This window comes from Myotis nattereri (genome assembly GCF_964212035.1).
Source record: "Myotis nattereri genome assembly, chromosome: 18".
Taxonomy (NCBI): domain Eukaryota; kingdom Metazoa; phylum Chordata; class Mammalia; order Chiroptera; family Vespertilionidae; genus Myotis; species Myotis nattereri.
In genome coordinates this window covers 14,838,683-14,865,849 of record NC_138093.1, presented here as the reverse complement: position 1 = coordinate 14,865,849, position 27,167 = coordinate 14,838,683, and the positions used below count along the sequence as shown (strand labels likewise).

General features: G+C 54.8%; 1 protein-coding gene across 4 annotated transcripts in view; it reads left to right on the top strand.

Annotated features, from left to right (window-relative positions):
* Window positions 1–27,167, top strand: part of KCNN3 (potassium calcium-activated channel subfamily N member 3) — a 135,366-nt gene that overhangs the window by 92,659 nt on the left and 15,540 nt on the right. For all 4 annotated transcript variants that reach the window (XM_081112918.1, XM_081112917.1, XM_081112920.1 and 1 more), the window contains exon 4: window positions 20,343–20,484. In XM_081112918.1, coding sequence (XP_080969044.1) covers window positions 20,343–20,484 — 142 coding nt within the window. The remainder of the gene's footprint in view (window positions 1–20,342; window positions 20,485–27,167) is intronic.

The window sequence follows — 27,167 nt, the reverse complement described above, 5'->3', positions numbered from 1 at the left end:
CTGATGGGCGCTGCCACCCCCACATCAGAGGGGCCACCACATGGGCTGGGGGGTTAGCCATTGCCATCTAGGCGGGTATGGATGTGGGGTCTCCCCATGCTCTCACTAGCAGGTGACCTAGGGCAAGCTGGCCTCAGGACATCCGGGATCCTTCACGGAAAATCCTTAGCCCGGTGGAAGCGCTTGGCGTGCGGTGAGCGCCCAGTGAAGCAGGCTGGCGTTCCCTCTTCCACGGAAGGTCCCTTAAAGTTTGAGAACAGGTCTTCTCGTCTCCAAACGAATGGTCTGTAATCCTCCCACAGGTCCTCACAGGGCCCTGTCAGACTCCATTACCTGCCCACCCGCCTCCCTGCTCACCAGTGTCACACGAAGTGGACACAGTGCCCAAGTGTTAGGCAACTTCCCGTGTTCTCAGCATTGTTCTCCTTTTAATGCGGGAAGGAGAGCGGCCCACAGGAAGGGTGAGGGGCCCCCGGAGGGGTCCGGGGCCCACAGGAAGGTAACGGTTCTCCCAGAGCAGGCATAGTGGCCTGGCAGCTGGGGACCAAGGCCCAGGGCCCAGCTCTGGTTGGGTTAGGCTCTTTGCCAGCCCTCATGCTACAGCCACATGCTCTATTGTTCAATTTTCCTCAATGCGACTGCAAAGAGCCTGCTTAGCCAGAGCCCCGTGGGGGGTGACTGGCACCCCGACTCCACATGACCCACCACCCACAGGAGCCACGGCTGAATTAAGGACAGAAGGGTTTTAAGCCATGTGGGGAAAGAGAGAACTCTAAATGTCAAGAGACTCGTGTCCTGCTCCCAGCTTTAGCAAGGGGCAGGGGTTCCGGCCTGGGGAAGGGGGGGATTGTGGGGGTAGGGGGGGTCATTTCTCTGCCTTAATTTTCCTGCTGCTGAAAGCAGTGGTTATCAGCCCTTGCAGACCTCCAGCAGGGCCTGCCTGAGCACTGGGTATTGAGATGGCCTCCCCAGCTCCCCAGGACCCGTCTCCGGCTGGTCCCTCCCCATCACCTTCTGTGCCTCCAGCATCTGCTTCCTTCAGCTGGCCATCCTCTGCCATTTCCCTTCGTCACGGCTGCCCCGGAGAATGCATCCACACCACACCGCAGCCAAAATGTTGAGCCAGGCCTCTTCCCTGGGGTGTAGTGCTCAATTATGAATAGCTTGCTAAATAATAATAGTGTTATTAATAGTTATTAAGCCCTACTGTTTGCCAGCCAATGTTGTTAGGAATGAAATACGCTTCCGAGAATAAACTACGGGTTTGTTTTTTCCTCGTGGGGCTTAGAGTTTACCCGGGAAGACCGTTAAGTCAAGAAACAAATGAATGTGTAATTTCAAATCTGTGAAGGAGTTCAAAAACATGGTTGCAAACGAGTTTTTTTTTTTAAAAAAAAGTCTGGGGTTGGAGAGGGATCCTACGCACCGGAGACCTTCTTGGAAGGTCTCCCTAGAGAGGCTGTGTTTCGGCGGAAACTCGAAGGATAAGACGAACTGGGCCTTTCACAGGCCGAGAGGGAAGGCTTTCCGGGAAGGGGGAGCGGCGTGTCCAGAGGCCCCGCGCTGATGAAGAGCCTGGTGTGGCCTCACTAGAGGAGGGTATGGTGGGCGGCCTGTGAGGGCAGCAGGACCTGAGGACAGAGGGGGACCACCTGGTGTCTTTGTGGAGAAGCAGTTGGAAGTGAGTCAGAAAACGACGAGGAGGAGGAGTCAGGAGGCCATTGCTGCAGGCCGGGCAAGAGGCAAAGGTGGCTTAGAAGACGGGTGGTGGCTGTGTAGATTCTCAGACGCAGCCTACGTGCCAGGCTGAGCTGTGTAGGCACGTCCTCATGCACGGAAGACCCCATGCACCAAGTCTGTGCTCATGCTCATCATGCGGCCCCTAATTTCTCTCTGCTTCTCTGGTTTTTTCTTCTTTTTCTCAGGAATTTTATCAGTTAGTATTCATTTTTTTTGGCTGCAAGTGACAGGAAACCCAGAATAGCAGTAGCTTAAGCAAAACAGGAGTTTCTTTGTTACACAAACAAAGACTGGAATAGGGTCCGTCCAAAGCAGGTATGGAGCTCCACGGCCTCAGGGGCCCAGGTCCCTTCTCCCTGGTTGCCCTGCGGCCTGGGCACATGGCTTCTCCTTCATAGTTCAGTGAGGCTGCTGGAGCTCCAGCCATTCCATCCACCTTCTAGCCGGAAGGAAGGCAGAAGGGACAAAATACGATGTGCTCTTTTTCTTTAAAGACATTTCCTGAGAGTAACACACGTTGTTTCCGTTTACATTCATTGGGCATTCACATGCTTGGAAAAATGTAGTCTTTATTGTTGGTCACCATTGCTCACTCCTGGGCTCTTTTATCAACGAAGAAGGGGACAAGGGCTATGGGGCCATAACCGTCTCTTAGGCTCAAAACCACCCACCGTTCTTGTACCCACACCCAACCCCACTCAGCCTTCTATTCCGGCATCCAGGTATGAGGCACGTAGGCTGCGTCTGAGAATCTGCACGGCCACCACCCGTCTTCTAAGCCACCTTTGCCTCTTGCCCGGCCTGCAGCAATGGCCTCCTGACTCCTCCTCCTCGTCGTTTTCTGACTCACTTCCAACTGCTTCTGCACAAAGACACCAGGTGGTCCCCCTCTGTCCTCAGGTCCTGCTGCCCTCACAGGCCGCCCATCATACCCTCGGCATCCCGTGGTTCTTATTCTATAATGTCTCCAAAGTCATCTCTTCCTGCTCCCTCGGGAATATAGGTTCCTGCCATCTTACGTCAGGGCCACAGAAGCCACTTCTCTGGCTTCAAATTATGCCACCGCTACATATGTTCTAGCACCTGGAAAACCCCCTAGCTCGGTGGACCAGCCACATGACCGTGGGCGAGTCACGTACGCGCCACTAAGTGAGACAAATGGCTGTGGCTGTGGCTGGTCCTTCACAAACGCTGGGCTGTTTTCTTTCCTGGCCTCGCTCTTTAGACCTGCAAGTTGGCGAGAAAGCCCGTCCTACGTGCTTCCTGGGTGGGCAATGGAACTCGGACAGGAGAAGGCACGAAAAGCCAGGGAAACCACTGAATACAGCACTATGCTCCTGTTTCTCCCAATGGCCCTGGACGTGGCCGGGCTGAACGCAGTCCAGGTTCCGCATTTTGTGAATGAGGACATGGCGGCTCAACAGGCTCAGGGATTGGCCCCGCCCCCTGACTGGCAGGGCAGTGCAGGCCTGGGACCTCAGGACCCTAACTGCCTGCCATAGGACTCTTGGGGCATTTGTTAAATTGGGGAGTTGTCTTATGTAACGGTGTAGGGGTCAAAGGAGAAAGCATAATGCGCCAAAAAAAATAAAGTTTTTCTTTTATTTTGGGCTATGATGTCATTTTATAATTTGTTTGAGGGTATGCTATCTGGTACCTAGACAGACATTGTGATTGGTGGTACAGAAAACCAGTAATTTTTAAAATTGATTTGGGTTTAGAAAGAAAGGGAGAGAGAGAGAGTGAGAGAGGAACATTGATGTGAGAGAGGAACATCAATCAGTTGCCTCTCACACATGCCCTGACCAGGGATTGAACCTGTGACCCTCTGGTGCAGTGGTTCTCAACCTTCTGGCCCTTTAAATACAGTTCCTCATGTGGTGACCCAACCATAAAATTATTCTCGTTGCTACTTCATAACTGTCATGTTGCTGCTGTTATGAATCGTAATGTAAATATCTGATATGCAGGATGGTCTGAGGCGACCCCTGTGAAAGGGTCGTTCGACCGCCAAAGGGGTCGCGACCCACAGGTAGAGAACCGCTGCTCTAGTGCAAGCATGTCAAACTCTCGGCCCGCGGGCCGCATGCCTCGTTTATTTGGCCCGTGTTAGCCTTTGAGTTTGACATGCTTGCTCTAGTGCATGGATGACGCCCAACCAACTGAGCCACACTGGCCAGGGCGAAAACCAGGAATTTTAAATTGGGAGCCACTTTCCATTAGTGCAGCGGTTCTCAACCTGTGGGTCGCGACCCCTTTGGGGGTGGAACGACCCTTTCGCAGGGGTCACCTAAATACATCCTGCCTATCAGATATTTACATGACGATTCATAACAGTAGCAACACTACAGTTATGAAGTAGCAACGAAAATAATTTTATGGTTGGGGGTCACCACCCCATGAGGAACTGTATTAAAGGGTCGGGGCATGAGGAAGGTTGAGAACCGCTGCCCTAGTGGCTGCAGGGAGAAGCAGCCCATTTCCTTGAATGCCACGTCAGTTTTACGGGGAGGGGCAGGGTTAGAGACTGGCTAGGCCTTTTCTGAGAAAGTATATGTCAGAATTAATAAAGTAAACAACTGTATTTTCCTACTTGCAGAGTTAAGTAAATGTGGATACAGTTAATTGGGCAATAGCTTTATAATTATTTTGTCAAGTTTAACATATGAAATTGCTCCCACTTAGTTACCAGCATTCTTCATTTGTTTTGTTCTTATTTATAATGGAAACTTTGCCTTTTACTTAGGGGATAAATGCATCTTGAGGCTTTTCATTATTTCAGAAACTAGACCGCGCTCTCCTGAAGGTTGCCAGACTGTCAACTGCAGCCGAATGAGGCAAAGCCTGCGGGCTGGGGAGACTCTGAGCCAGGGCCTGGAAGGCCTGGCCAAGGATGGCCTCCAGCCTGAGGAGGAGCCGTCACTTACTGAGTGCATCCCAGTGCCTCTTGCATCCATCATCCCCCTTCACCCTTCCAATAAGCCTTTGCAGTATTACCGCCATCTCACGGATGGAAAAACTGACGCCAAGGGCAGTGGGATAACTGGCTCACCATCGTGTGGGGTTGCTGGTGGCTTGCTGGTCCCCAGCAGATGGTAGGTCTGTAAGAGGCCGTCTTCTAGAGTTCCCAGCACTTGTAGGAGGTTAGTGATGGTTTTTTAATAAATAAGGAAAACCATCTTCCAGGTCCCAGCTTTACAATCAATCTACGCAGCTTGTCCTCTGGGGCCCAGCTCGCTGCGACATGGACACGGCTGGGGTCATTTTCCTGTTTTAGAAATTAGGGAATGGGGGTGAGTGAGGCAGAATCTCCCTGCTGGCCCCCGGCTCCTGCCCGGAGAAGGAGAGTCCTCCACCAGCGTCACTCCCCTGCTGTCCCCAAACCTCCCTCTGAGGTCCCCTTGGCAGCCAGGGTGTCCTCCAGCCTGAGCACCCCCAAGGCTGGCTATGATTCTCTTCGACCTACTCAGCGCTTGCAAATTCCAGAGCCCAAGGTCGCTTAAGCCAGTGGTTCTCATCCTGTGGGTCGCGACCCCTTTGGGGGTCGAACGACCCTTTCACAGGGGTCGCCTAAGACCGTCGGAAAACACACATATAATTACATATTGTTTTTGTGATTCATCGCTATGCTTTCATTATGTTCAATTTGTAACAATGAAATTGGGGGTCACCACAACGTGAGGAACTGTGTTAAAGGGCCATGGCGTTAGGAAGGTGGAGAGCCGCTGGCTTAAGCTAACAAGCAAATGAATGACCCTGCATTTGGGCGAGGGAAGGGTGAGGGTGGCCACGGCGATCTCTGTTTCAGGGAATAATTGTGTTTCTTGGAAAGTGTGTGGAGAACTGTGCCATTGCTGGAGGGCGTTTTTAATAAAAAACCATTCATCAGATAAAAGTAGACGCCCAGAGACAAGTGTTTAGCGAGGGGAACCCACATCATCATTGTCATATCCATCACCTTCCCTATCAACAGCTCCACTCTAATCTCGACAGATTTGACCGAAAAACAAATAAGAGGCCTTTTGAGGACTTGACACCTGAGGCCTTTCCTCCGTGGCTCCTTCCCTGCCTCCCTCCTGTCAGTGAGTCAGGTTTGCTCCCCATCTGTTTGCTTTCTGGCACTCTCTGCAACTGTCTGGGCTCTTTCATGCTGCTTCCCAGCGTTTTCCCTCCCGACGCTTCTCCTTTGTTCTGGCAGCCTCCTCTCATCTGCTGGTTTCAGGCCTATGAAGTGTCAGAGGTGGGTTGCATTTTGTTGCCTGGCAACGTGTAACAAGTGTCTTCTGTGATGGCTGCTTCCTGTAAAGCAGAGCCAGGGCTGGGGCCCTGGGATGCAGGAGCCTCCAGAGGCTTCTCTGGGGCAGTGTGTGTGTGTGTGTGGGGGGGGGGCAGGGGAGCGGGGGAGGCGGAGAGGAGAGAGACAGACCAGCAGACACATTGGCTTGCATGTGACGGGGTAGCCATGCTCACTGCTGTATCATGGCGGAGGCTCCAGCTCACCCTCTCCTGTGCTGATTCGGGAATTACAGGTGTTCTGTGATCAGAAGTCTTGGCTAGGTTCTGTGTAACTTAGTGGTCACCTGCGGTGGCTCCCCAAGGTGTGCTGGCCCTGAGTGACAGCTGCTAAGGGGTTCCCACCTGAGCCTAAGTCCCACTTCATCTTCCTCCCGGTGGGGTGCCGAAGGTCTGCAGTCAGTCTGTGAAGCCGCCTGGGAGGAGGGGGGCGGTGGAGGCAGGAGGCAGATCGTAGAGCGTGAGCAGAGAACCGGCCTTAGCACTGGAAGGGGCTCTAGGGCTTATGGAACCAAATCCTCACATTGTACCGATGAGGAAACCACGGCCCAGAGAAGGGAAGCAACTTGTCCAGAGTCACACAGCACGTTGGAGAGTCTGGGCTCCCAGCTGAGGGTCTTTCCCCCGGGGCCACCATCCCGGCCGGGCTGACGGGGTGTAAAGAGGCAGCACAGCGGTGAGAAGCGCAGTGAACTTGGGCCCAGTGTGCTCCTCCCCGGTTTGTCAGGCAGAGGTAGCCCAGGACTCAGTGACTCCCAGAGACAAAGCCGACCCGACAGGCAAAGCGCCTCCTGCCCAGGCCTTTGACCTGTGTCCGTGCTGCTCTCTCCCTCCCCAGAGAGGCCCGGAGGTGGCGGGGAGTCCTGGCCTCGGGGCTAATGCTCCCGGGGAGACTCCCATTCTCACAGGGCAAGGCTCCTGGGAATCGTGGTCTTTCCACCGAGGCCCCTGAGAGTCCCGGGATGGGGGCTGCCGCTCCCCACCTGCCTGCTCTCCGTCCTGGGTGGGCAGCAGGGAAGGACAAGCGCCGGAGCGTCACAGCCCTCAGAGCGGGCAGGGCCGGAAGCTGCTGTGGCCCAGAGCTCTGAGGGGACTTCCCGCCACCCCCTGCAGGCCCTGCAGACAAGAAGAGCTCTCCAGATGGGTCAGCTCCTTCTTTTCCTCCAGCAAGAATCTCTCAGTTCAAGAGGCAGAAAAAAAAGTGATGCTGATGCTGGGGGCGGTCTGGCCCCAGCTGCACCCCTTCCTTCCGCCCTGGGCTGTGGAGATGAGCAGGGAGGGGTGCGGAGGCCCCCCAGCCTGAGCCCCATGCAGGGCCTTTCCTTCCAGCTGCTGCTCCGAGACCTTGGGGTGTGCGCGCCCGCTCTGGAGGCTTGGAAGTTCCTTTGGAGAGAAGCCCCCTGGGGCGGAAAGCTGGGTGCGTGCTGGCTGGCTCCATTCTGTTCTCCGCCTAGTACTTACTGAGCTTCAGAATTGGCATGATTTCTGATGTGTCCCAGGACTTTCCAGTTGGTCCTATAAGGCCTGGGTGGTTGGCTGTGTGAGCGGTGGGCCTGGGCCAGTCCCTGAGACCCTGCCTGCCCCAGACTGTCACCCTTCACATGGCCAAAGGCCACCCCACACGTCCAGGGCAGCGTGCCGCCTGGACGCCCAGGCCCGCGGACAGGTTAGAGGTTCGAGGCAAGCGCACTCCGCGTGCAGGCTGCTGGTGGCCAGGGAGCATCCAGCAGTGCCCCCCGAGCCCTGCAGCCATGTCCCCAGACCCAGTGGTCGCCTCGGCTGAGTCGGAATTCCTCCCGCTCACCCTGAGCCCAGACTCCTCTTGGTCCCCCTCTTCTCAGGGCTGGGGAAGCCATCCCACCAGAGCTCCCACGTCCTGCCCTGGAAGCCCCTTCCCAGGGAACTTTTCCCGACCTCTTTCTCTTTGTTCTTGGTCACAGGACGGCCCACCCCCTCCCACACTAACGCTGCCCGCTGCCCGCTGCCCGGGTGGGACGGGAGCTCTGTGCCCGCTTCAGCACCTGCTCACCCCGGAGCTGCCCGCCTTTAATTCCCTTCAGAAAGCAGGGCTGAGAGGAGGAAAACACCCGCCCTTCCCTCCAGGCGCAGCCAGGACCACCGCTCTGCAGCACTGCCCTCCAGGGGGCGCCATTCACACGGAAGTCTCGGTGAAGGGCGCTCCTGGAGTTGCACTGCACACAATCACCGAGCTGCTCAGGGCAGCCCTGGCTCTGGCTGACTCCCTGTGAGGCTGGCTCGCTGCTTTACAGGCCCGGGATCGGATACAGGCCCGGGATCGGATACAGGCCCGGGATTGAATGCGCGAGGAAGGGAGGCGCCCCAGCCGTCTCTCCACTCAGCCTTGCTGAGCCGGCACCTCCTCCACGGTGTCCTAGGGTCAAAGACAGGGAAGTGCAATCAGCCGAGCCCAAGCCCGCAGGCACACAGGCTCTCTCCCAGGGTGGATGTTTCATTTTGTGCAAGTTCCCTAATCTGGCTGAGCCTGTGTTTCCCACTCAAGAAAACGGGAAAGGACATTCCCAATCTTGTTAGTTCCAGGATGAAATGAGGTCGTGCGCAGCAGGCGTGGTCCACGTGGCAGGTGGCTGATGCTTGACAGACGCCGATGGTTGCTAGCTCTTAAAACAGGGCTGAACGCCTAGTCCTACCTGCCTCCCAGAAACAGTCCCAGAAAGAAAACGAGATGAGAAAGAGATCACCTCTCGGGCCTTTGAGGAAATATTTTGCGAGAATGCCAGCCAGTTATTCTTGTCTCTGTATCTGGAAAACTAAGAACGGTGATGCCCCGTGGCTTCCGCGTCACGCTCTGTGGCCGATGATGGATGTTGGGAAAGCCTCGCTCAGGAGGGAAAAGCTCACAGGGGCAGGCAGGCTGAGGCCCGGCAGGTGGAGCTGAAGGAAAGCCAGAGACAGCGGCTGTGAGAGAAAGCAGATGCCCAAAGAGGAGTCCGTAACGCCCTTCGCACCTGCCTCCTTCAGCGCCTCTGCTGAGCCTCCTCCACGTGCCCGGCCAGCCGGGCTGGCACCTGTCCTGCAGAAGTGCGAGCCCCGGGAGTGAGCACCTGATCGGCCCTCGTGGTGGGAGGGGACAGAGAGGAACCTGGGGCTCAGGGAGCTCTGCACAGAGCACTTGATCTGGAACAGGCGCGTCAAACTCGCAGCCCACGGGCCCGCAAGCCGCGTGCCTCGTTTATGTGGCCCGTGTTAGCCTTTGCGTCCGACAGGCTCGATCTGGAAGGCTTGCTGGAGGAGGTGACGTGGGGGCCAGAGGAGACTCGAGGCAGAGGGACCAGCACGAGCAGAGTTCAGCGGTGGGGGAAGGACGGAGCAGGGTCAGATGCACTCAGAAGGGTCGTCAGGGGCCAGGCCTCCCTCACCAGTTTAAAGAGTTTTGACTTATCCCTCCATCGAGCCAACAGTTCCCAACCTCGTTTATTTATGTGCTTCTTTTAACCCAATGATGCAGGAGAGTTGGCGCTCAGACCCCTGGCTCGTGCCGTGGGTGTGCCACCCCTCCTTGCCACCCAGAAAGCGAATCGGTTTGCAAGAGCGTGAGAGCGATGTTATTGCGGGGCAGCCTTGAAACTGCCCTGACACCAAACAGCGGTCATTCACAAAAGTCCACCTTCCACCGCTGTCCGTCCTGGAGAGAGGGTCTGGGTCCCGCAGCGTCTCCACGCTGCGGCTGGAGCACCCCTGCCCGCCCCCACCCTAGGCTGTGGGAGCCACTGGCGGGCTTTGAGCGGGGGAGGGTCTTGTGTTTGGGGAAGACTTCCCTGGCTGCAATGTGGAGGGGGGCTTGAGGGGGACACTGGGATGACCGTGAGACAAGGAGGCCAGGTGGGGACGCTGGTGTAGTGATGCACAGGGGACCGAATGCCGCGTCCACTGGGGCAGGTTAGAAAGAACTAGAGGAGCCCAAATTGACAGGACTGCCTCATGGGGTGTGGGTGACGGTGGCGGACGTTGGGGGAAATGCCCAGCGTCCTGACATGGCTAGATGTCCCCACAGAGGAGATGCAGGAAGAAGAGGGGTGGGTGCGGAGGGGACCTGGGAAGGCGCAGGTAACGAGCAGGGGTCAGGCTACATTGAGCTTAATTGACCTGCTACCCCCCACGCGGGTGGATAGATGCGCGGGTCCGAAGCTCAGAGAGCCGGTCGGGGCTATTTCAGAGTCTGGTGGTGACAGTGAAACCACGGGGGGGGGGGGGGGCGGGGGGGGCACGTGGTCACCAGAAGAGCAGGGCGCTGTGGTCTGTGGCCCCGGAGGACGAGGATGTGTGTTCCTACTTCGGGCAGCCCTCCCACTGCACATCACAGGATGCTGCCTTCCCGCCGGCTCCCTCTTATGCCGTTGATGGCTGGGCCCTGGGAGGTGCGACACACAAGCTTGCTGACTGAGCAAACCAACCGGAAGCAACGAGTGGGGTCCCCACAGGGGCTGTCAGCCCCTCCGGGTGGGGCTCCCACTGTGGTCCTCACAGGAGGGAAGGAGAGAGAGGCTGAGCCCAGGAAAGGGAACCGGAGAGGAGAGAAGGAGAGGCGAGGGCGACGTCCAAAGAAGGACGAGAGAGAAGACTGACAGAGAGGTGGTGGGGAGGCAAATAGAGGAGGGGGAGAGGGAAGCGAGGGCACAGGGGTGCAGGCCAACGGCGGTGTGTTCTCCCAGCTCCACCCATGGAAGCCCCGTGCTGGACCAGGAAGCACCTGCTTGCCCACCCGCCTCTCCCTCCGTGGTCCCTCTGCCTCCACGGGCGTTCCACTTCCCCTGGCCTCCTCCTCCCAAGCTAGTCCCTCCACCCGGAGTGCCTCCGCCCAGCCCCCCTTTCAGTCCTGGGAGGTGTAAGGAACCCTCAGAGGAGGTGCCTGCTAAGTGCACCCACGCCCCTCCTGGGCACTCATCTCCGCCTTCCTTCCTTTCCTTTCTTTCTTTTTCTTTCTTTTTTGTCCTTTTGTGTTGCTTGGTGTGGGTCTCCTTCACTGCACTGGAAGGTCCGTGAAGTCTAGCGCATAGTAGGGCCTCAGGTGTCGTTGTTCAGCGAATGGTCTCATTTATTAAACCCCAAATAGGTGCTAGGTGCTATGCCCGGCCTTATGTTTGTCACCTCATATAACCATCAGCACGATCCCATGAGAGGCTCCACACGCTTCGTTTTTACAGAAGGAAAGCCCAGGGCGTGGAGCGGTAACCCCCCGACGGAGGCCACGCGGGACAGCGGCCGGCCTGGGACCTGAACCCGCCCTCCCTCCGCCACGCCCCCTCCCGGTCCCGTGGAAGACACGCTTCCCACGGGAACAGTGTTTCTTCCAAACATATTGTTGTTCTCCATGTTCATGCATTTTTATTAATCGTTTCCAAATCAGGAAACATGGAAATATTTTTAATAAGTAGAGAGGAAATATTGCGAAGAGAGAAGCGGACTCAGAGGGACTTGCCAGATGAGCCATCTGGTTCTTAACTTAATAACCATTCAAGGAGGTTGACAGGGCTCTCCTGGCTGAAGAAAATGGGCTGTGGAAGGAAGGGCAGCTGGCTTCCCTCTAATGGTGTATCCATTTGTGAAGTGGAGACTTTGAACAAAACATCTTAGCTAAACAAGAGAAGAGAAACACACACTAAAAAAAAAAAAGCTGAGCTGGTGTCTTGTTTAGACTTCGCACTAAGGGCTGTGAGCATTGCATCCAGATGTGTGACACCAGCCAGCTGTTCTGATCTTCTGCATCTGACCATGCACGCACGCCACCGCCTCTGCGAGAAAGGTCGACACCCGCCGTGCTCGCGGGGCGAGAGCAGCCGTGTCTGTCTGGGGCAGTTGTTTTCAGAACTGTCGTGTTTGGTGATGGTGGTTTTCTCCCCTGCGGCCTTGCACCCCGGCTGTTCGCTCTGGGGCTGGCTGGAAAAGACTAGATTTAGATTGGCCTTGGAAAGAAAGATCCAGGGCTATTGACCTGAACCACCTGGTAGAAGGAGACGGCCTTGTTTTCCTAAACTCAAAGCCCACACCAAAAATAGAATGCCAGCCATCGGAATGAAGCGACGAGGAGTGCCTTTCTCCACGCCGACGTCTCACCATGGGCATGTGGACCAGGGGACTTGTGGTCAGTCCTGAGTCCTCAAAGCCACTTATTTCACATTCTAAGTCGTGTATACAGGAAATTGTTTTGAAGAAAAGAAAGGATTTTTTTGCCTTGATTAGCCAGAATATGCAGGAGTAGCTTTGAAGTCACCATCGCCATTTATTTCTCAGCTAACTTTGAATGTCCGTGGAACTCTCTCACACACTTCAAAAATGTTTGAAATCCTAAACTAACCTTTAGGATGCCCTTAAGAAATGTCCATTTTCTCCCAGAAGCTGGACTCGCGTACCCTGGTACACTGCAGCACTTGCTAATTAGGAGTTGGTTCTATTCAAGGACTGGGCAAAGGGAGAGGTAGGAGTAGGCGTAAAGCCCAGGGCTCCATGGCGATACCCCACCTTAGTCGGGGCACGGGTTTGACTGTGTGGCGCTGGGGGGGTGACTGGAACGTGAAGACAAAGCTATCCACTTGGCTGAGTTCTGCAGAAGGCCTGGCTGGGTTCCTGAAAACTTCCAACAAACAAACCAGACCCAGAACAAGTGGCTAGAGACATCCCATCACTAAGATTCATGTGAAAAGAGTTAGGTCACAGCTACTGTCAAGAAGCAGAGTTCCTCTTAATAGCGAGAACGGACTCCTAGCCCGTGATAGTTGGCAGCCACTTTGACAAAAGTTTATCTGCCGAAGAGATCTTAACATGCTTCACTGAGTTACTGAAGCAAGCATCACTTTCGCGGGAGGCAGGGAAAGCAACAACAGGCCATATTCATTCCAGACATTCACTGAGCAGCTATTAAGTGTTAAGCTCTGAGATGATACTTAAAACAGGTACAAAGAGGACTCCAATAGCCCTGGCTGGGTGGCTCCGTGGGTTGGAGCATCATCTGGTACAGCAAAAGGTGGCAGGTTTGATTCCTGGTCAGGGCACATACCCAGGTTGGGATTCGGTCCCCAGTCAGGGTGCGTGCAGGAGGCAACCAATCGATGTTTCTCTCTCACATCGGTGTTTCTCTTTCTCGCTCCCTCCCTTCCTCCCTCTAAGATCAATAAAACAAACAGCCAAAAACATTGGCTATCTCACTGTTGCCAAGGGTCAAGAACTCAGGGGCATCTTGCACGGGGACCTCTGGCTCAAGGTCTCTCCGGAGATGGTAGTCAAGCTGCCACCCAGGGCTGCGATCTCACCGCAAGGCTCAACGTAAAGGGTTTCTGTGTCCAAGCTCACTCCCGTGGTTGTGGTTGCGGTGGACACACCCGTGTGGAAACACTACTCTCCGAAGAAGAACAGGGTCAGGATAAGCATGACATTAAGGATATTGATGATCTCTGGGGGGGACGTGGGAGGGCTTTGCGTGGAGAGAACACACAAGTAGATTCAACAGGCAGGGTTGGATAGTGAGCGTTAACTTTATTTTCATGCTTCCTAGCTTAATTTCACAGGACATGCCTTTTTGGTTCCTTCCTCTCGGGCTTGATTTTATGTTCGTATTATGGGAGTTATAGGCATGCCTGCACTTTAGAGTCAACTGTCCTTCCCATTTGCCCTTCTCCAGAGCTTGACTACAATCTCCTGAGGGACCTTGAGCCAGAGGTGTCTGAGGGCAGGCTGCCCCTGAGTTCCTGACCCAGAGCAACGGTGAAGTAGCAAATGGTATTTAAGCTGCTAAGTCCTGGGGCAGCTTGCTGTGCAGCAATAGATGACCAATCTTTTTACCTCCTTTTGCTAATTGTTTACCTCCATGTCCCTGAATAACGGGCTTGTATTGCTACTTTTCGATGCGTGAGTTTTGGCATTATCTATTCCCTCCCCTCCCGGGAAGATGAGGAATTGGCTTCCTTTCCGCCCCTTGAACTCGTCCTGTCCCCCATTCTCCTTTCATAATTATTTTATAATTTTGGTTAGATCAGTAATCACTGTTTGCATTACTCAGTCCACACTAATTTGACTCTATTCATAGTTGAGCCTTTGTAGTCAAGGATGATAACTCCTCTTTTCCTGCAGAAGTTTTGTTTTATTCTGGTTAGTCATCCTGTTTGTTCATTTGCTTGCTTTTCTATGTATTGATCCCTAATTTAACTCCAAACTCTGGCGGTTGTCTAACTCTCTTCTCCAGATGTTTAGGCACAACAGGTTTTCTTCCCATTTCATCTTCTTGGAGAAATGTCTCCCCGAGCTTCTGCCTTGCTGCCGCCTGGACTGGTGGCCCTCTGTGCCTGGTGCATGGCCTTCACCCTGGGCCTCTTCCCACCGCCTGTCTCCTGTGCCCTCCACCCCGGGGCTTCCTTCTTCGGGGCTTACTCCGTTGTGTGGGTGATGCACACCCTCCCCTGGCTCCCTGAGAAAGGGTACAGAGGAGGCAAACCTTGGAGAGCCTTGCACATCTGAAAGTGTCTTCATTCCACTCGCAGACTTACCTGATCGCTTTGGCTGGTTTGGGATTCCGGCCTCCATGGTTTAGAATTCTTGTTTGGACATCATTTTTCTTCAGAATTTTGAAGGCTATTCCATGGCCCTCTCACTTCCAGTATTGCTTTAAAAATTCCAAAGTCTGCCGAAACCGGTTTGGCTCAGTGGATGGAGCGTCGGCTTGCGGACTGGGGGGTCCCAGGTTCGATTCCGGTCAGGGGCATGTACCTGGGTTGCGGGCACGTCTCCAGTGGGAGATGTGCAGGAGGCAGCTGATCGATGTTTCTCTCTCATCGATGTTTCTGACTCTCTATCTCTCTCCCTTCCTCTCTGTAAAAAATCAATAAAATATATTAAAAAAAAATTCCAAAGTCACTCAGATTTCTGATTCTTTGTATTTGATCTCTCTCTCTCTCTCTGCCCCCCCCCCCGCCCCCTCCCTGGAAGCTCCATAGAATCACCTCCTCTCCCTGGTGTTCTCAAATTTCACAATAATGTGTCTTGGTGTAACTCTATTTTCATCCACTTTGCTAGGGATGGTGGGCTCTTGATCTAGAAACTTGTGTCCTTTGCTTATGGGAAATTTAAAAATATTATTTATTTACTTCTTTCCTTCTTCATTCTCTGTCTCCTTTTCCTCCTCCTTTTTGTCCAGTTCTCTCTTTCTGAAGCCATTAATATTTGAGTTGGTAGACTAATTTTCTATTTTCTCTCCTATTTTCATTTCTGTCTCTTGGGAGCCTTCCTCAATTTACCCTCCAGCCCTTCAGGGAGAATTTTCAGCATAGCACGCCATGCTTGTCTCACGGGTCCAATATCGTGTTTTATCTCTCTTACAATGTTAATTATAGGGGTTTTTTCAAGAGTTCTCTGCGAATGATCTGTATTTGATCCAGAGTTCTGTTTCTTTGTTTAATTGACTGATTTGGCCTGTGTCTTGTATGCTAGAGACCTTACTCAGCTGTTTGGGGATTCCTGGGTCTCTGCTGATTCTTAAAAGCAGGGAACTCACACAGTTAGTTGTAGAGGGATTTGAGAAGGGGCAAAAGCAGCATGTGTGTTTAATCTGTCACCTTTATACCACCATACATTTATTTTATAATATTAAAAAGTGAAAAACCATGGTCTACACCAGTGATGGCGAACCTTTTGAGCTCAGCATGTCAGCATTTTGAAAAACCCTAACTTAACTCTGGTGCCGTGTCACATATAGAATTTTTTTGATATTTGCAACCATAGTAAAACAAAGACTTATATTTTTGATATTTATTTTATATATTTAAATGCCAAAGAAAAATCAACCGAAAAAATGAGTTCGCGTGTCACCTCTGACACGCGTGTCATAGGTTCGCCATCACTGGTCTACACACCCTAATGATAAATGAATAAGCATAATAACCAGCCCCCCTGCCCCCCCAAAAATAAAAACTACACCTTTTCCTTCTTAGCCCTTAATGAAAAACAAGAAACTATTTTCCCCAAAAAATTCTTGATTGTAAAAAATAGCATGAAATTCATATGTGAATTTGTGACAAGTGTAAACCACTCTAAAATTGTGAATAGGTTTGGATATAATTTCTGCCTCCTCCCCACTCCCACAGTATGAATCACCAGGCCTGCTCTCTCGCTCATCACTTCCTGCTTGGCGAGTTGCATGTGTGTCTTACCTCTATGACGAGGCCCCACGTCACGGGAGTGTAGGGTGTGTGTCCGATTCATCTCGGCATCTTCTAGAGCAGCGGTCGCCAACCTTTCGGACCTCACGGACCACCGGGGGTCCGCGGGCCACGGTTGGCGACCGCTGCGCTAGAGCCCCCTCCCGAGGACAGCGGTTGGTGCAGTGTTACACTGAATGAGTGGCCGCCTCAGGGTCTCCTTCTTCTCTCCTCGGCACACAGAGTGAGCACCCATCGGATTTTATATGGTGAACGAAAAAAGAAACCCAAAAGGGCATAAAGGGAATTGAGAGAACAATGAAGCAGTAAATCAAACATCAACCTTAGAAAGAGACAGATTACTTGCTGCCGTGCGCTTCATTCCGCTCTGAGCTCTGCTGACGTTTAGCGCACTTCCTCTGGGCTGAGCACTGTGCAATATTTCCCTTAACCCTCCCATCAGCAGATAAGGAAACCGGCCACAGAAAGGTTAAGTCCCTTGCCCACAGCCATGGAATTACTTAAGGTGGAGCTGGGGCTTGAAGCCAGGTAGCCGAGCCCTAGAATAGCTGCTCACCTTCTCCCCACCCACCATCCCCACCTCCCAGTCTGACCCAAGACTTCTTCCAAGAAATGCATCTGATGAACTGGTGCCCGGCTCTGACTCTGCAACATGTGTTTGCGTGCGGCTGGCTTATGGCAGGGAGCTGTCTTTAAGTCTCCCCGCTTCTGGGCCCCCACACGGGGCTGTCACTGAGTCTGGTGGTCTCCCGGGCTCCGAAGTCCACCCCTCCAGGGAGGGATGTCCCCTCACACCTCGGCACAGGCCCTGCAAGCCAGGGTCAGCCACCATCCCTCCCAGCCCGGAGCAGGCTGGGCGTGGAGGGGACTGTGGTGGCCTGAGGGCCTGGCAGAGCCCTGGGCTGTGGGGAATGGGATGAGCAGGGCAGCTGCCCCTCCCAAACCACGTCAGAGCTGGGATAGGGCTGGCACCTTAAGTCAGGGGAAGGGCGCACTCCATCTTGGGGATCAAAGTCAGGTACCGCCAGCCGGCGTGGATCAGTGGTTGAGCATCAGATCTATGAACCAGGAGGTCACAGTTCGATGCCTGGTCAGGGCACATGCCCGAGTTGCGGGCTCAATCCCTGGTGTGGGGCCTGCAGGAGGCAGCCAATCAATGATTCTTTCTCATCATTGATGCTTGTATCTCTCTCTCCCTCTCTATTCCTCTCTGAAATCAATAAAATATATATATATATATATATATATATATATATATATATATATATATATATATAAAAGTCGGGTATCACCTGTCTACATTGCCCCAGTGTGACCAGATGAGTAGGGACAGGCCCCATCCCGGGGAAATGAGGCAGCTGGCAGGAGCAGCAGCCAGGGTGCCCTCAGGGTCACCATAGAACCTCGTGGGCAGTGAGTGGAGCAGGTGGGAGGGGGAAGGTAAGGGGTGTCACCAGTGAGCTTTGGGGAGGGGATGTCTGCCCTTCAGAGGTCCCTGGGGTTCCAGGCTTGCATGCCCTGTGAGGACAGCCCTGGAAAGGCTAATGCCACCGCTCTCCAGGGCTGGGGCTGGACTCCAGTTAGGGCTGAACCGCCCACTGGTGCTCTCACTGGGCGCTGCCAGGGCCAGGCTCCTGGGGGCGAGGAAGGCTGCACCTGCTCTGCCCCGGCTCCCCCACCTCTGTGTCCCACCTTTTTAAACATCCTGCTCATCACCCGCAGACCGCTCTCCCCGGCAGGCCATGTCATTTTGTCACTCATCTGCTCAGGAACCAAATCTCTAAGACAAAATCCAAACCTGCCAGCCTAGAATTCAAGGCCTTCCAAATGCGGACCCCTGGTCTCCAGGGCCACCTCATCGCCTGCAACGGGTGCCCTGGTGCCCTCTTCTTGCTAAAACCTCCTCACCATTCCCCAGGGCTTACCATTCCCCAGGGCGCACAGCAGCTGCTTCCGCCTCTCTCATGCTGTGGGTAGCGGAGCAAAGAGCATGGGCTTTGCCCTGACGGGTTTGGCTCAGTGGATAGAACGTCGGCCTGCGGACTGAGGGGTCCCGGGTTCCATTCTGGTCAAGGGCATGTGCCTTGGTTGCGGGCACATCCCCAGTAGGAGGTGTGCAGGAGGCAGCTGATCGATGTTTCATCGATGTTTCTAGCTCTCTATCTCGCTCTCTTCCTCTCTGTAAAAAATCAATAAAATATATATTTTTTTAAAAAAAGAGCATGGGCTTCGCTTTGGTTACTTTCTGTGTGTCCTCGGGCAAGTCACCCAGTGTTTCTGTGCTCCCAGGTACTTACCCGTGGAAATACACAGGCCCTGCCGTCGTGGCTCGGTGGATGAGCATCGACCTGTGAGCCAGGAGGTCACGGTTGGAGTCCCAGGCAGGTCACATGCCCGGGTTGCAGGCTCAATCCCCAGTAGGGGGCGTGCAGGAGGCAGCTAGTCGATGATTCTCTCTCATCACTGATGTTTCTCTCTCTCCCTCTCCCTTCCTCTCTCTGAAATCAGTAAAAACCTATTTTTAGAAAATATCTTACAGGATGTGGTGAGAATTGGAGTGTTTGTATGCCAAGTGCCAGGCGCATGGTAGGTTGTGCCGCCTGACTCCCACTAGGACAGGAGTGGATAAACGGTGTTGGTCACTCTGTCCCTTTGGGTCCCCGACTCCCGTGCCCACCATCTTCCTTCTGACCAGCGGAGCTCTGCCTCCTCCAGGCCACCCTAGATGCACCCGAACCGCAGCCTGCCCTGCGCACCCGCCCTGGGGGAGAGGGAGGAAAAGCAACATTTGCCGACGACCCACCTGGCCCAGGCCCCGCGGGGGCAGGGAGAGCACGGGCCATAGTAGCTCACACTCCTGGAGGCCTCCCTCCGCCGGACCCCATCCCGTGCGTTGACCCATGTGTGCGCCTTAGGAACTCCAGTTGCGGATCAGAGTTCCGTTCCGGAGTGGCGTTCCACTCCATCCACCTGGGTTGGTGTGGACGCCCATCCGGTGGCCGCCCAGAGGCTGGTGGGGAGATTTTATGGAGGAGCGATGTCCCTGCAGGATAAAATGCAGGGCCCCTGTGTGTCATTCAGGCGGATCCTGTTGGAGAACATTTTGTGAAAGGACCCACGTCTGCCTGCCCTGGCGCCCCTGGTGCAGCCAGCCCCGCACTCGAGTCAGCCCCTGGGCTTTCCGAAGGCCCTCCGTCCGCCTGGAACCCTCCCCGGCCTGCCCGGGACGGAAGCCTCTGACTAACCCTCCTGCGTTTGGGACCGAGGCCACTGGCCTTTCCCTCCTGTCTCCAGGGGCCTCGTCTACTCACATACAGACCTTCCTGCAAATGTCTGCATTTTCCACAGGCCCCTCCCCTGGGCTGAGAGCCCTGGGGCAGAGGACGGGTCCTGTGGACACTGTATTTCAGCCGGACAGCAGGGGGCCTTGGAGTTTGGGGGTGGAGGGAGGGAGGGAGGAAAAGGATGGGTGCACTGGGCACTGGGCACTGGGCACTGGGCACTGGGCAGAGGGGATGGTGTGACATGTTTCCAGTTGGCTCCTGCCGGGCGGGGCAGCCATGAGGCCCCGGAGGTATAGACACCCCTCGGCAGAGAGCCCAGCACCCCGGGAAACAGCTCTTGAGAACCCACCAGGGCCCCCCTCCAGGCGCCGGGAGGTGCCAGTCTTGGGGATCCATCAACCTTCAGGAAATTGCTAAATATGTTTGGCGATTTTTTTTCTTTAACATTTTTCCTGTTCAGGAGCTTGTGCTTTCAAATTAATCACATCCACATGCATTTAGACTGTCGGTTGAAAGGGGAAAATCTAAATTTTATTACCTCCAGATTTCATCCAAAGCTATTTTACCAGCACCAAAGGGACGCCTACAATCTAGTGCAAGCCGTGGCCCTGCATTTACCTCTGGGACAAGCATGTGGGGGCGGGGGGGCGGGAGCTGCCCGCATGACCCGGGTGGGTAGAGTCCTGGCACCTTGAGTCGCCTAATGAGATCTCCCTGTCGCCATCGCTGCTGCTCCCGCCTCAGCGAAGGGTCTCACCTCCGTCCCCGCCAGGTTCTGCCCGCAGCCCGTGCCCTCGGACGTGGCGGCTCCTTCCACTAACTCCTGTCTTCCCCTTGGCAGGTACCATGACCAGCAGGACGTAACTAGTAACTTTCTGGGTGCCATGTGGCTCATCTCCATCACATTCCTTTCCATTGGTTATGGGGACATGGTGCCCCACACATACTGTGGCAAAGGTGTGTGTCTTCTCACCGGCATCATGGTGAGTACCTGCCTCTGCCCGTCCCCCTTCCCCACCCTCCGAACGAGAGATCTTCTTTGGGGCAAGAGGGGCCTTTCTGTCAGGGTGTGGGGCCGGCTGCTCACGCCTGTGTTTCCTTTCCCAAGGTAGGGATAGGTCCTGGTTCCTGACAGTTGATGGTCTCTTCACAGTCCCCTCTTCCATCCCCACCCCCCAAAAAATGGCTGGGTGAAGCTGACCATGGGTCTGACCCCCTCTTCCTACCCTCCACCGTTGGACGGCCCAGTGTGCTCCCCGCAGTGAGCACCAAGCCTTGCGGCTAATTGTCCTTCTCGCCCCCTGGGCCCCGCAGACCTTGCGTGACATCTGCTAAGCGTAGCTGAGCTCGCGGAGGCAGGGACGGGGACAGCCCTGAGAGGCCACGCGAGGCGAGGCCGGTATTGGACTGGGCGGCCACCGGGTGGGAGAAGCCCTCTGCTTCTCCAGACTTTGGTTTCCACATCTGCCTGTTGGGGCGCTGGGCTCCCCGTGCCAGGGCTCTCCCAGCTCCGGCATCAGCGAGGCTGTGACTCCGTCCCCATCCCCCTGCGGGTGCCCAGCAGCTGGGCTGCACCCATCGCCCCGCCACCCCCACCCAACACACACCCTTGCCCATCACGGGGCCCTCGAAGCACCGTGTGTGGGAGGACCTGGAGGGGGCATCAGGATCAGGGTCTGAATTCCCACGGCTGTCCTCCCTGGGGACTCCGGGCAGGGCACTCCGCCTGCCGGACCCCGGCATTCCCCAGTCAGAGCGAGGACGGGAGGCCCGCCCTGCCCTCCCCAGGGATGGCGACGCTCTGTGCGAACCTGCTCTGTCAGCATGGGGCGCTGCACAGGCCGGCGGGGTAGGCGGGTCCTCGCGTCCCCCGGCCTCCACCCCACCTTCCCGGGCCAGGGGATGGGGCTCCTCGGCCTTGTTGAGCTTTAGGTCCAGGCCAGGCAGCCACTGCTCTTGAGCCTCCTTCCTAGAATCCTAGACACAGGCTCCAGAGGAGGAAGCACCCGTCAGCCGGGCATCGTGGGGGTGCGGTGGGGGGTGAGGGTGGACAGGATGCCTGTGGCTGTCCTAGGCCTCCTGGTGGCTTCCCCCGGCGAGCCTTCCCTGCAGCCCCATTATTCGCCCGGGGAAAGCCTTCCTTCCAGGGCCCCTCAGGTTCCATTCATTCTCCCAGGAGGAAAAACGATCCACCTTCGGCAATGAAAAGGGCTTTCTTTCTGCGGTGGAAAGGGATTAACTCCTCACCAGAGGTGGGGGCCTCCTGGGACTGATCACATGTCAAGGCAGCGGAGCTCAGGAGAGGCCTGGGCAGTGGCCCTGTGAGCAGGAGGGCCCAGGGCTGGCATGTCACCACTGGGCACAGTCCCCTCCCTTTCCCACGGAAATCCAGGCCAGGGGCGCACCAGCAGGCAGGCAGGTCTAGCACAGGGTTGGCTAAATCCTGGGTGAGAGTGAGGCCGTGGAACGAACCCCTCCCATTGGTTAGTAGGAGTCTGCCTGGCCCCGCGCCAGCTGTCACCAGGAGACCGGGGAGCGATCTGTTCTCTCAGAAAGGACTGGAGGCCAGCGCCTTCCTGTCTCTGAGCCCCTCCTGGGCTGTGGGCTTCGTGCCTCGGAACCAGGGCGCACGGAGGAGCAAGCAGGCAGGCGGAGGGGTGGGTGGCCCGAGGTGGATGGACCTGCTGGGAGCCTCTGTTGTTTTTAAATACCAGCCATTCTCCCTCTCAGCCAGCAGCTGCGCCCCATCCAAGAAGCGGCCCCCTCGCCATTTCCCTGATTCCTTCCCTCTGGCAGGCACCTCCCGGCCTCCACTCTGACACAGCTGAGTGGCAGGCGGACCCTTGGCCCCTCCCGGCCTCTCCTGAGAGGGTGGCCTTCGGCACCCGGCACCCGTGTTCGCTCCAGTTCCGCAGCAGGCCCCTGGAAGGGAGCGTGTGCTCCTGGCGGAGAGAGCTGTGGTCCAAGTGGGGAGAACAAATGGACGAGAAGGCACCGATAGCACCTCCCATATTAAAAGCACAACACAACTTCCATCTTCTCCTTTTGCATGAGCCCTGATGCACCCACCTGTACCTCTCTCTACACAGGAGTTGTGCGTGCAGGGGGCTTCCTCCATTCATCTCAGGGTTTTCACCCAAATTACAGTCCGTGGCCTCACTCTGGGGTCAGCCACCGTGTGGAACCCCAGGGTCACTTTTCTAACCAACGTGACCTTTCTAGCTGAGTCACTCCTTTCCAGGGCTTCTGGTTGCTGAAAGTCCTCTCGCGCCCCCCCCTCCCTCCCCACCCCCCACCCCCGCCTCCCAGCACTGTGTGCATCTCAGAATTATTATTGCAAGTGCCTTCAGAAAGGTACGGGCTTCCTGTTTGGTTGCCATGGACACCATGCAGGCCAAGACAAGGCCTGCTTGGGAAGGGGAAGGGAAGATTTGTGTGTGCGGGCTGCAAATAGTCTTAATCATTGTTTTCTCTTGGCAATCCCAGTAACGGGGTAATTATCAACCATTAAGCAGGGTCTATAATTGTCTGAGCAACTTGACGTTGTTGGCACAGACCTCGGGCGTTTGAAAGACTTCAGCTGCTAAAGCAGGTTTGCCAGGGTCCGCCGAGGGTTTGACGATGACCGTTACCAGGCAGACGGAGAGCTCTCCCTGCTTCACTCCGGGCTGGGGAAATCACAGCTCCCCTTACTGAGAGGCCTGCAGGCACCTGGGGAACCTTTGGGGACCCCAAGACTGCTCGGCAGGAGCCCTGTGTCCATGGAGCCATTTTCTAAAACCGGACTCGCCCTGTGGGCCTTTCCTAGTTCCGGACAAAGAGACCAAAGCTTCCAGGATGTCCCCCGGGCACCCTGAGCTTCCCCGGGGCGGCATGAGGGATGCTCCTTTGAACTGCAAAGGAAAGCGGGGACGAAGCACAAGGTAGAACAAACTGAGTCATTTGGGGAGGAGGGAAGAGAGGGCTCAGTGAGACATCTGCTTAATGTCAGTTTTAGAAGAATGAGCCTCTCCCCTAAAACACCTTGGTTTCAAACCAATTGATGTTATTTTAGTTGTTACATGGAATCTGTGGCAGAAATAGAATCCAACCGCACATCCTCCAGGCTTCCCTCCTCCATTTGTCACTTTCATTTATGCCTTCTTTTCTTTTCTGCTCCTTAAGTGAAGAGCACCTCATACTTTCCCCCTGGGGAGACTCGTCTTTCCAGAGTCTAAGGTTTTCCAGCTGGAAAATGTGTCTTGGAAACAAGAAGTGGGAGGAGCCGTGTAGAGGAGCCTGGGTCTCTGATTTGGGTCCAAATCCATAGATGAGTTAGGCCTGTTCATCCCCTGCCAGCCTCTCTCTCTCTCTCTCTCTCTCTCTCTCTCCCTCCCCCCCCCGCCCCCCCCCCCCCCCGCTCGCTCACTCCTGTGCTCCTGCTCATCATGTACCCTGGACAGTGTGACCTCATTAGAGGTGGACCCTACCTCCTCCTCCCACCCTCCCGTGGAAATAGGAGGTAGAGAAGGCCCAGGGAATCCAGCTGGTGTCAACTGTGATTCAGGGCTTGGCACATCTGAAGGCAACAGTCTGAGTCATGGACTATCTCCACAGTCTGACCCCATGGAAGTCAGCCCAGCAGCTGCTGGCCCTTTTCTGTCTGCCCCCGTCCATCCTCTCCTCGCACGCCCCCCTCTGTCCGCCAGCCATTTCTGAGATTCCACGCTAGGACAGCGTGCACTGTCACACCCCCAAATCAGCCCAAGTCCTTGGCAAATTCTCTCTTAATACCAACCCACATCGCTGCCGCATCCCACAAGGATTCCCAGACTGCCACTGCGGGAACATCAGACTGATAAGCTGTGAGTAAAAAGGCTCATGAGCCCCCAAAGTGATCATTATACCACTTAGAGTGAGCACAACAGCAGGGAGGGGGTCCCCCAACACTGGCTTTATTTCCTCTGAAGAGCCAGAGTTGACCATTAACTTTGACTGAAGCCTTCGGCTCCTTGTTCTTCCGGCCTTCCTTTCTCAGTCCCACCGGCCCATCCTTTTTTCTTTTTTCTTCTTTCTTTTTTCTTTTTTTTTTAATATATTTTATTGATTTTCTACCGAGAGGAAGTGAGAGAGATAGAGAGCTAGAAACATCGATGAGAGAGAAACATTGATCAGCTGCCTCCTGCACATCTCCCACTGGGGATGTGCCCCCAACCCAGGTACATGCCCTTGACCGGAATCGAACCTGGGACCCTTCAGTCCGCAGGCCGACGCCCCATCCACTGAGCCAAACCGGTTCCGGCCCATCCTTTTTTCTGATGCCTCTGCTTGTCCTTTCCTCTTTCCCTGTTCTGTCCCATGCTGTTCAGGATGGAGCACAACTTCTTCCCCATCGCAGTCTCCACTCCAGCTCTCTCTCTCCGCATCCCCTCTTTCCTTCACTTCCCCTTCCCTTCTCCTCTCTCTCTCTCTCTCTCTCTCTCTCTCTCTCTCTCTCTCTCCAATGTGGATTTCAGCACACTGCCCACCACCTTCTGACGGCTGCAGATGTCTGGCCCCACCTTTACAAGGCTGCTTCTTAATGGAAAGGACCAAGTTAGCCTTCCTTATTGGCTACTTCCTTAATTACATCCAGAGGATGGATTTTCTAAAAGAAAAATAAAGCTGGGAATAGCCCACTGCTCTCTATTCAAGTTAGAATTAGGGGTTAAGAGCCCAGCATCCTCCAGAGAGATATCTATAAGGGAGTCTTGACATTTTTAAACAGAAAGAAACGGGGAAACATCATCTAGTCCACCCTCCTGCCTCCATGCAGGAATGCATCTTAATCATATACGATGGATGTTTCCTTGGTGGAAACACTCTAGCTCAGTGATGGCGAACCTATGACACGCGTGTCAGAGGTGACATGCCAACTCACTTTTGTGGTTGATTTTTCTTTGTGAAATGGCATTTAAATATATAAAATAAATATCAAAAATATAAATCTTTGTTTTACTATGGTTGCAAATATCAAAAAATTTCTATATGTGACACAGCACCAGAGTTAAGTTAGGGTTTTTCAAAATGCTGACACGCCGAGCTCAGAAGGTTCGCCATCACTGCCCTGGCTTCTCATTAGAAGCCCCCTGCACTCAAGCTGCCGCACTGCGGGCTGTGGCAGGGCCACGGAGCACTCCATCCTGACCCTGGACATTCGGGAGAGATTGGATGAAATTCCCTAAGTGGCACGGTAAGCAGGGCAACTCCGTCAGGCTTGCTCTGCCCCCGGCTCTCGGGGCTGATTTAAATCGAGTTTTGCCTGGACCCAGGGAGAGGAGAGAGGACGGAGCCTGGGAGAGCCCTCTCCATCTGATGCTCCATTTTCACCACCATGATATGTCCCCCTTTTTTGGGCCTTCAGCCCAAAGTACCTTTGGAACTCCATGTAAAGGAGAGTGATTATACTTGATCTGGTTGAGCGGAATGGAGCACACCTGTGCCCCCTAGGACAGCTTCTTTTAAGCTAGTGTGTGTGTGTGTGTGTGTGTGTGTGTGTGTGTGTGTGTGTGTGTGTAGGCAGGCCTGGCTAACTTGATTACAGCCACAGACCAGGCTGCCCAACTGCCCATACATTTCCTTTGAAAACTGGGCCCAGAGTCTCTTCTAAGTTACAGATGCCAAGGCAACACGGCCGTCCCTGAACAAGAGAGGAAATTGAGGTCAGAAAAGAAAGGCTCCGTTTGTTGTGCTATAAATGGGTGGCCAAGGGGTGGCTGACCAAATGACCAAATGTACCGAGAGCCATGAGATTGTTTCGTGGGAACCTTGTGAAAAGCTAAGGGGGAGCTTTGCCAACTTCAGCCCTGCCAAAACCTTACACTCGCCTTTGCCAACCTGTCGAGAAGGGAAGAGAGATTGCAGAGGAGACAGTAGGCACTGCTCTACCCGGATCCGCTCCTCCCGACTCGGGTCCAGATAATGTACCTTTGAGAACATTCTTCACCATGTCTCACACATTCTGTGAGACCTGATGAGCCAGAACTGTCACTGGTTGAGTCCTTCAGTCCTTGAACCTCAACTGCTAAGCTGGGCTCTGTGGCAACTCTATTGTTGCAGCCGAGGATTAGACTGTGGGCTTTGCTGAGCGCGTCATCTCCTTCCATGCGTGGAGGTCGGGCCGGGCCGGTTGCAGGACAAGGGTGACGGCTGCAGGGGAGGGGTAAGCTCAGACAGTCAAGCACGCGCCCAGGGGAGTAGGAGAGAGCATGAGTCCAGGGGAACCTGCTTTTTTGCTCACCCTCCCCTATACCCCCTGCAATGGACCTACCTGGGCAGAATAGGAAAGCTGCTCTGCGAAGTACTGAGGCCCCTGCGAGTTCCCTTAAAATCCTGGTCGGAGGCAAGATTGTCATCCTCTTTAAAAATCTCTGAGAAAGAATCACTTCCTTGTGCTGAGTCAGAGCCTAGACCTGCGGGTAAAAAGCCCCAACTGAGGAGCAAGCAGCGTGGAGAGAACAGGCTCGGGCCAACCAGTGCTCCCCTGGGAGGCGATCTGGGGGGAACGCGTTCCCTCTTTATTAGATTATTTACAGGAAAACTCTGCCCGCAGCAGCCATGCTCCCTCCAGCGTGTGTGTGGCCTCTCCTCCGGGCCCCCTGGTCTGGAAGCCGCAGTGGGATTGGGACACGCATGAGGGAGCGGGGCC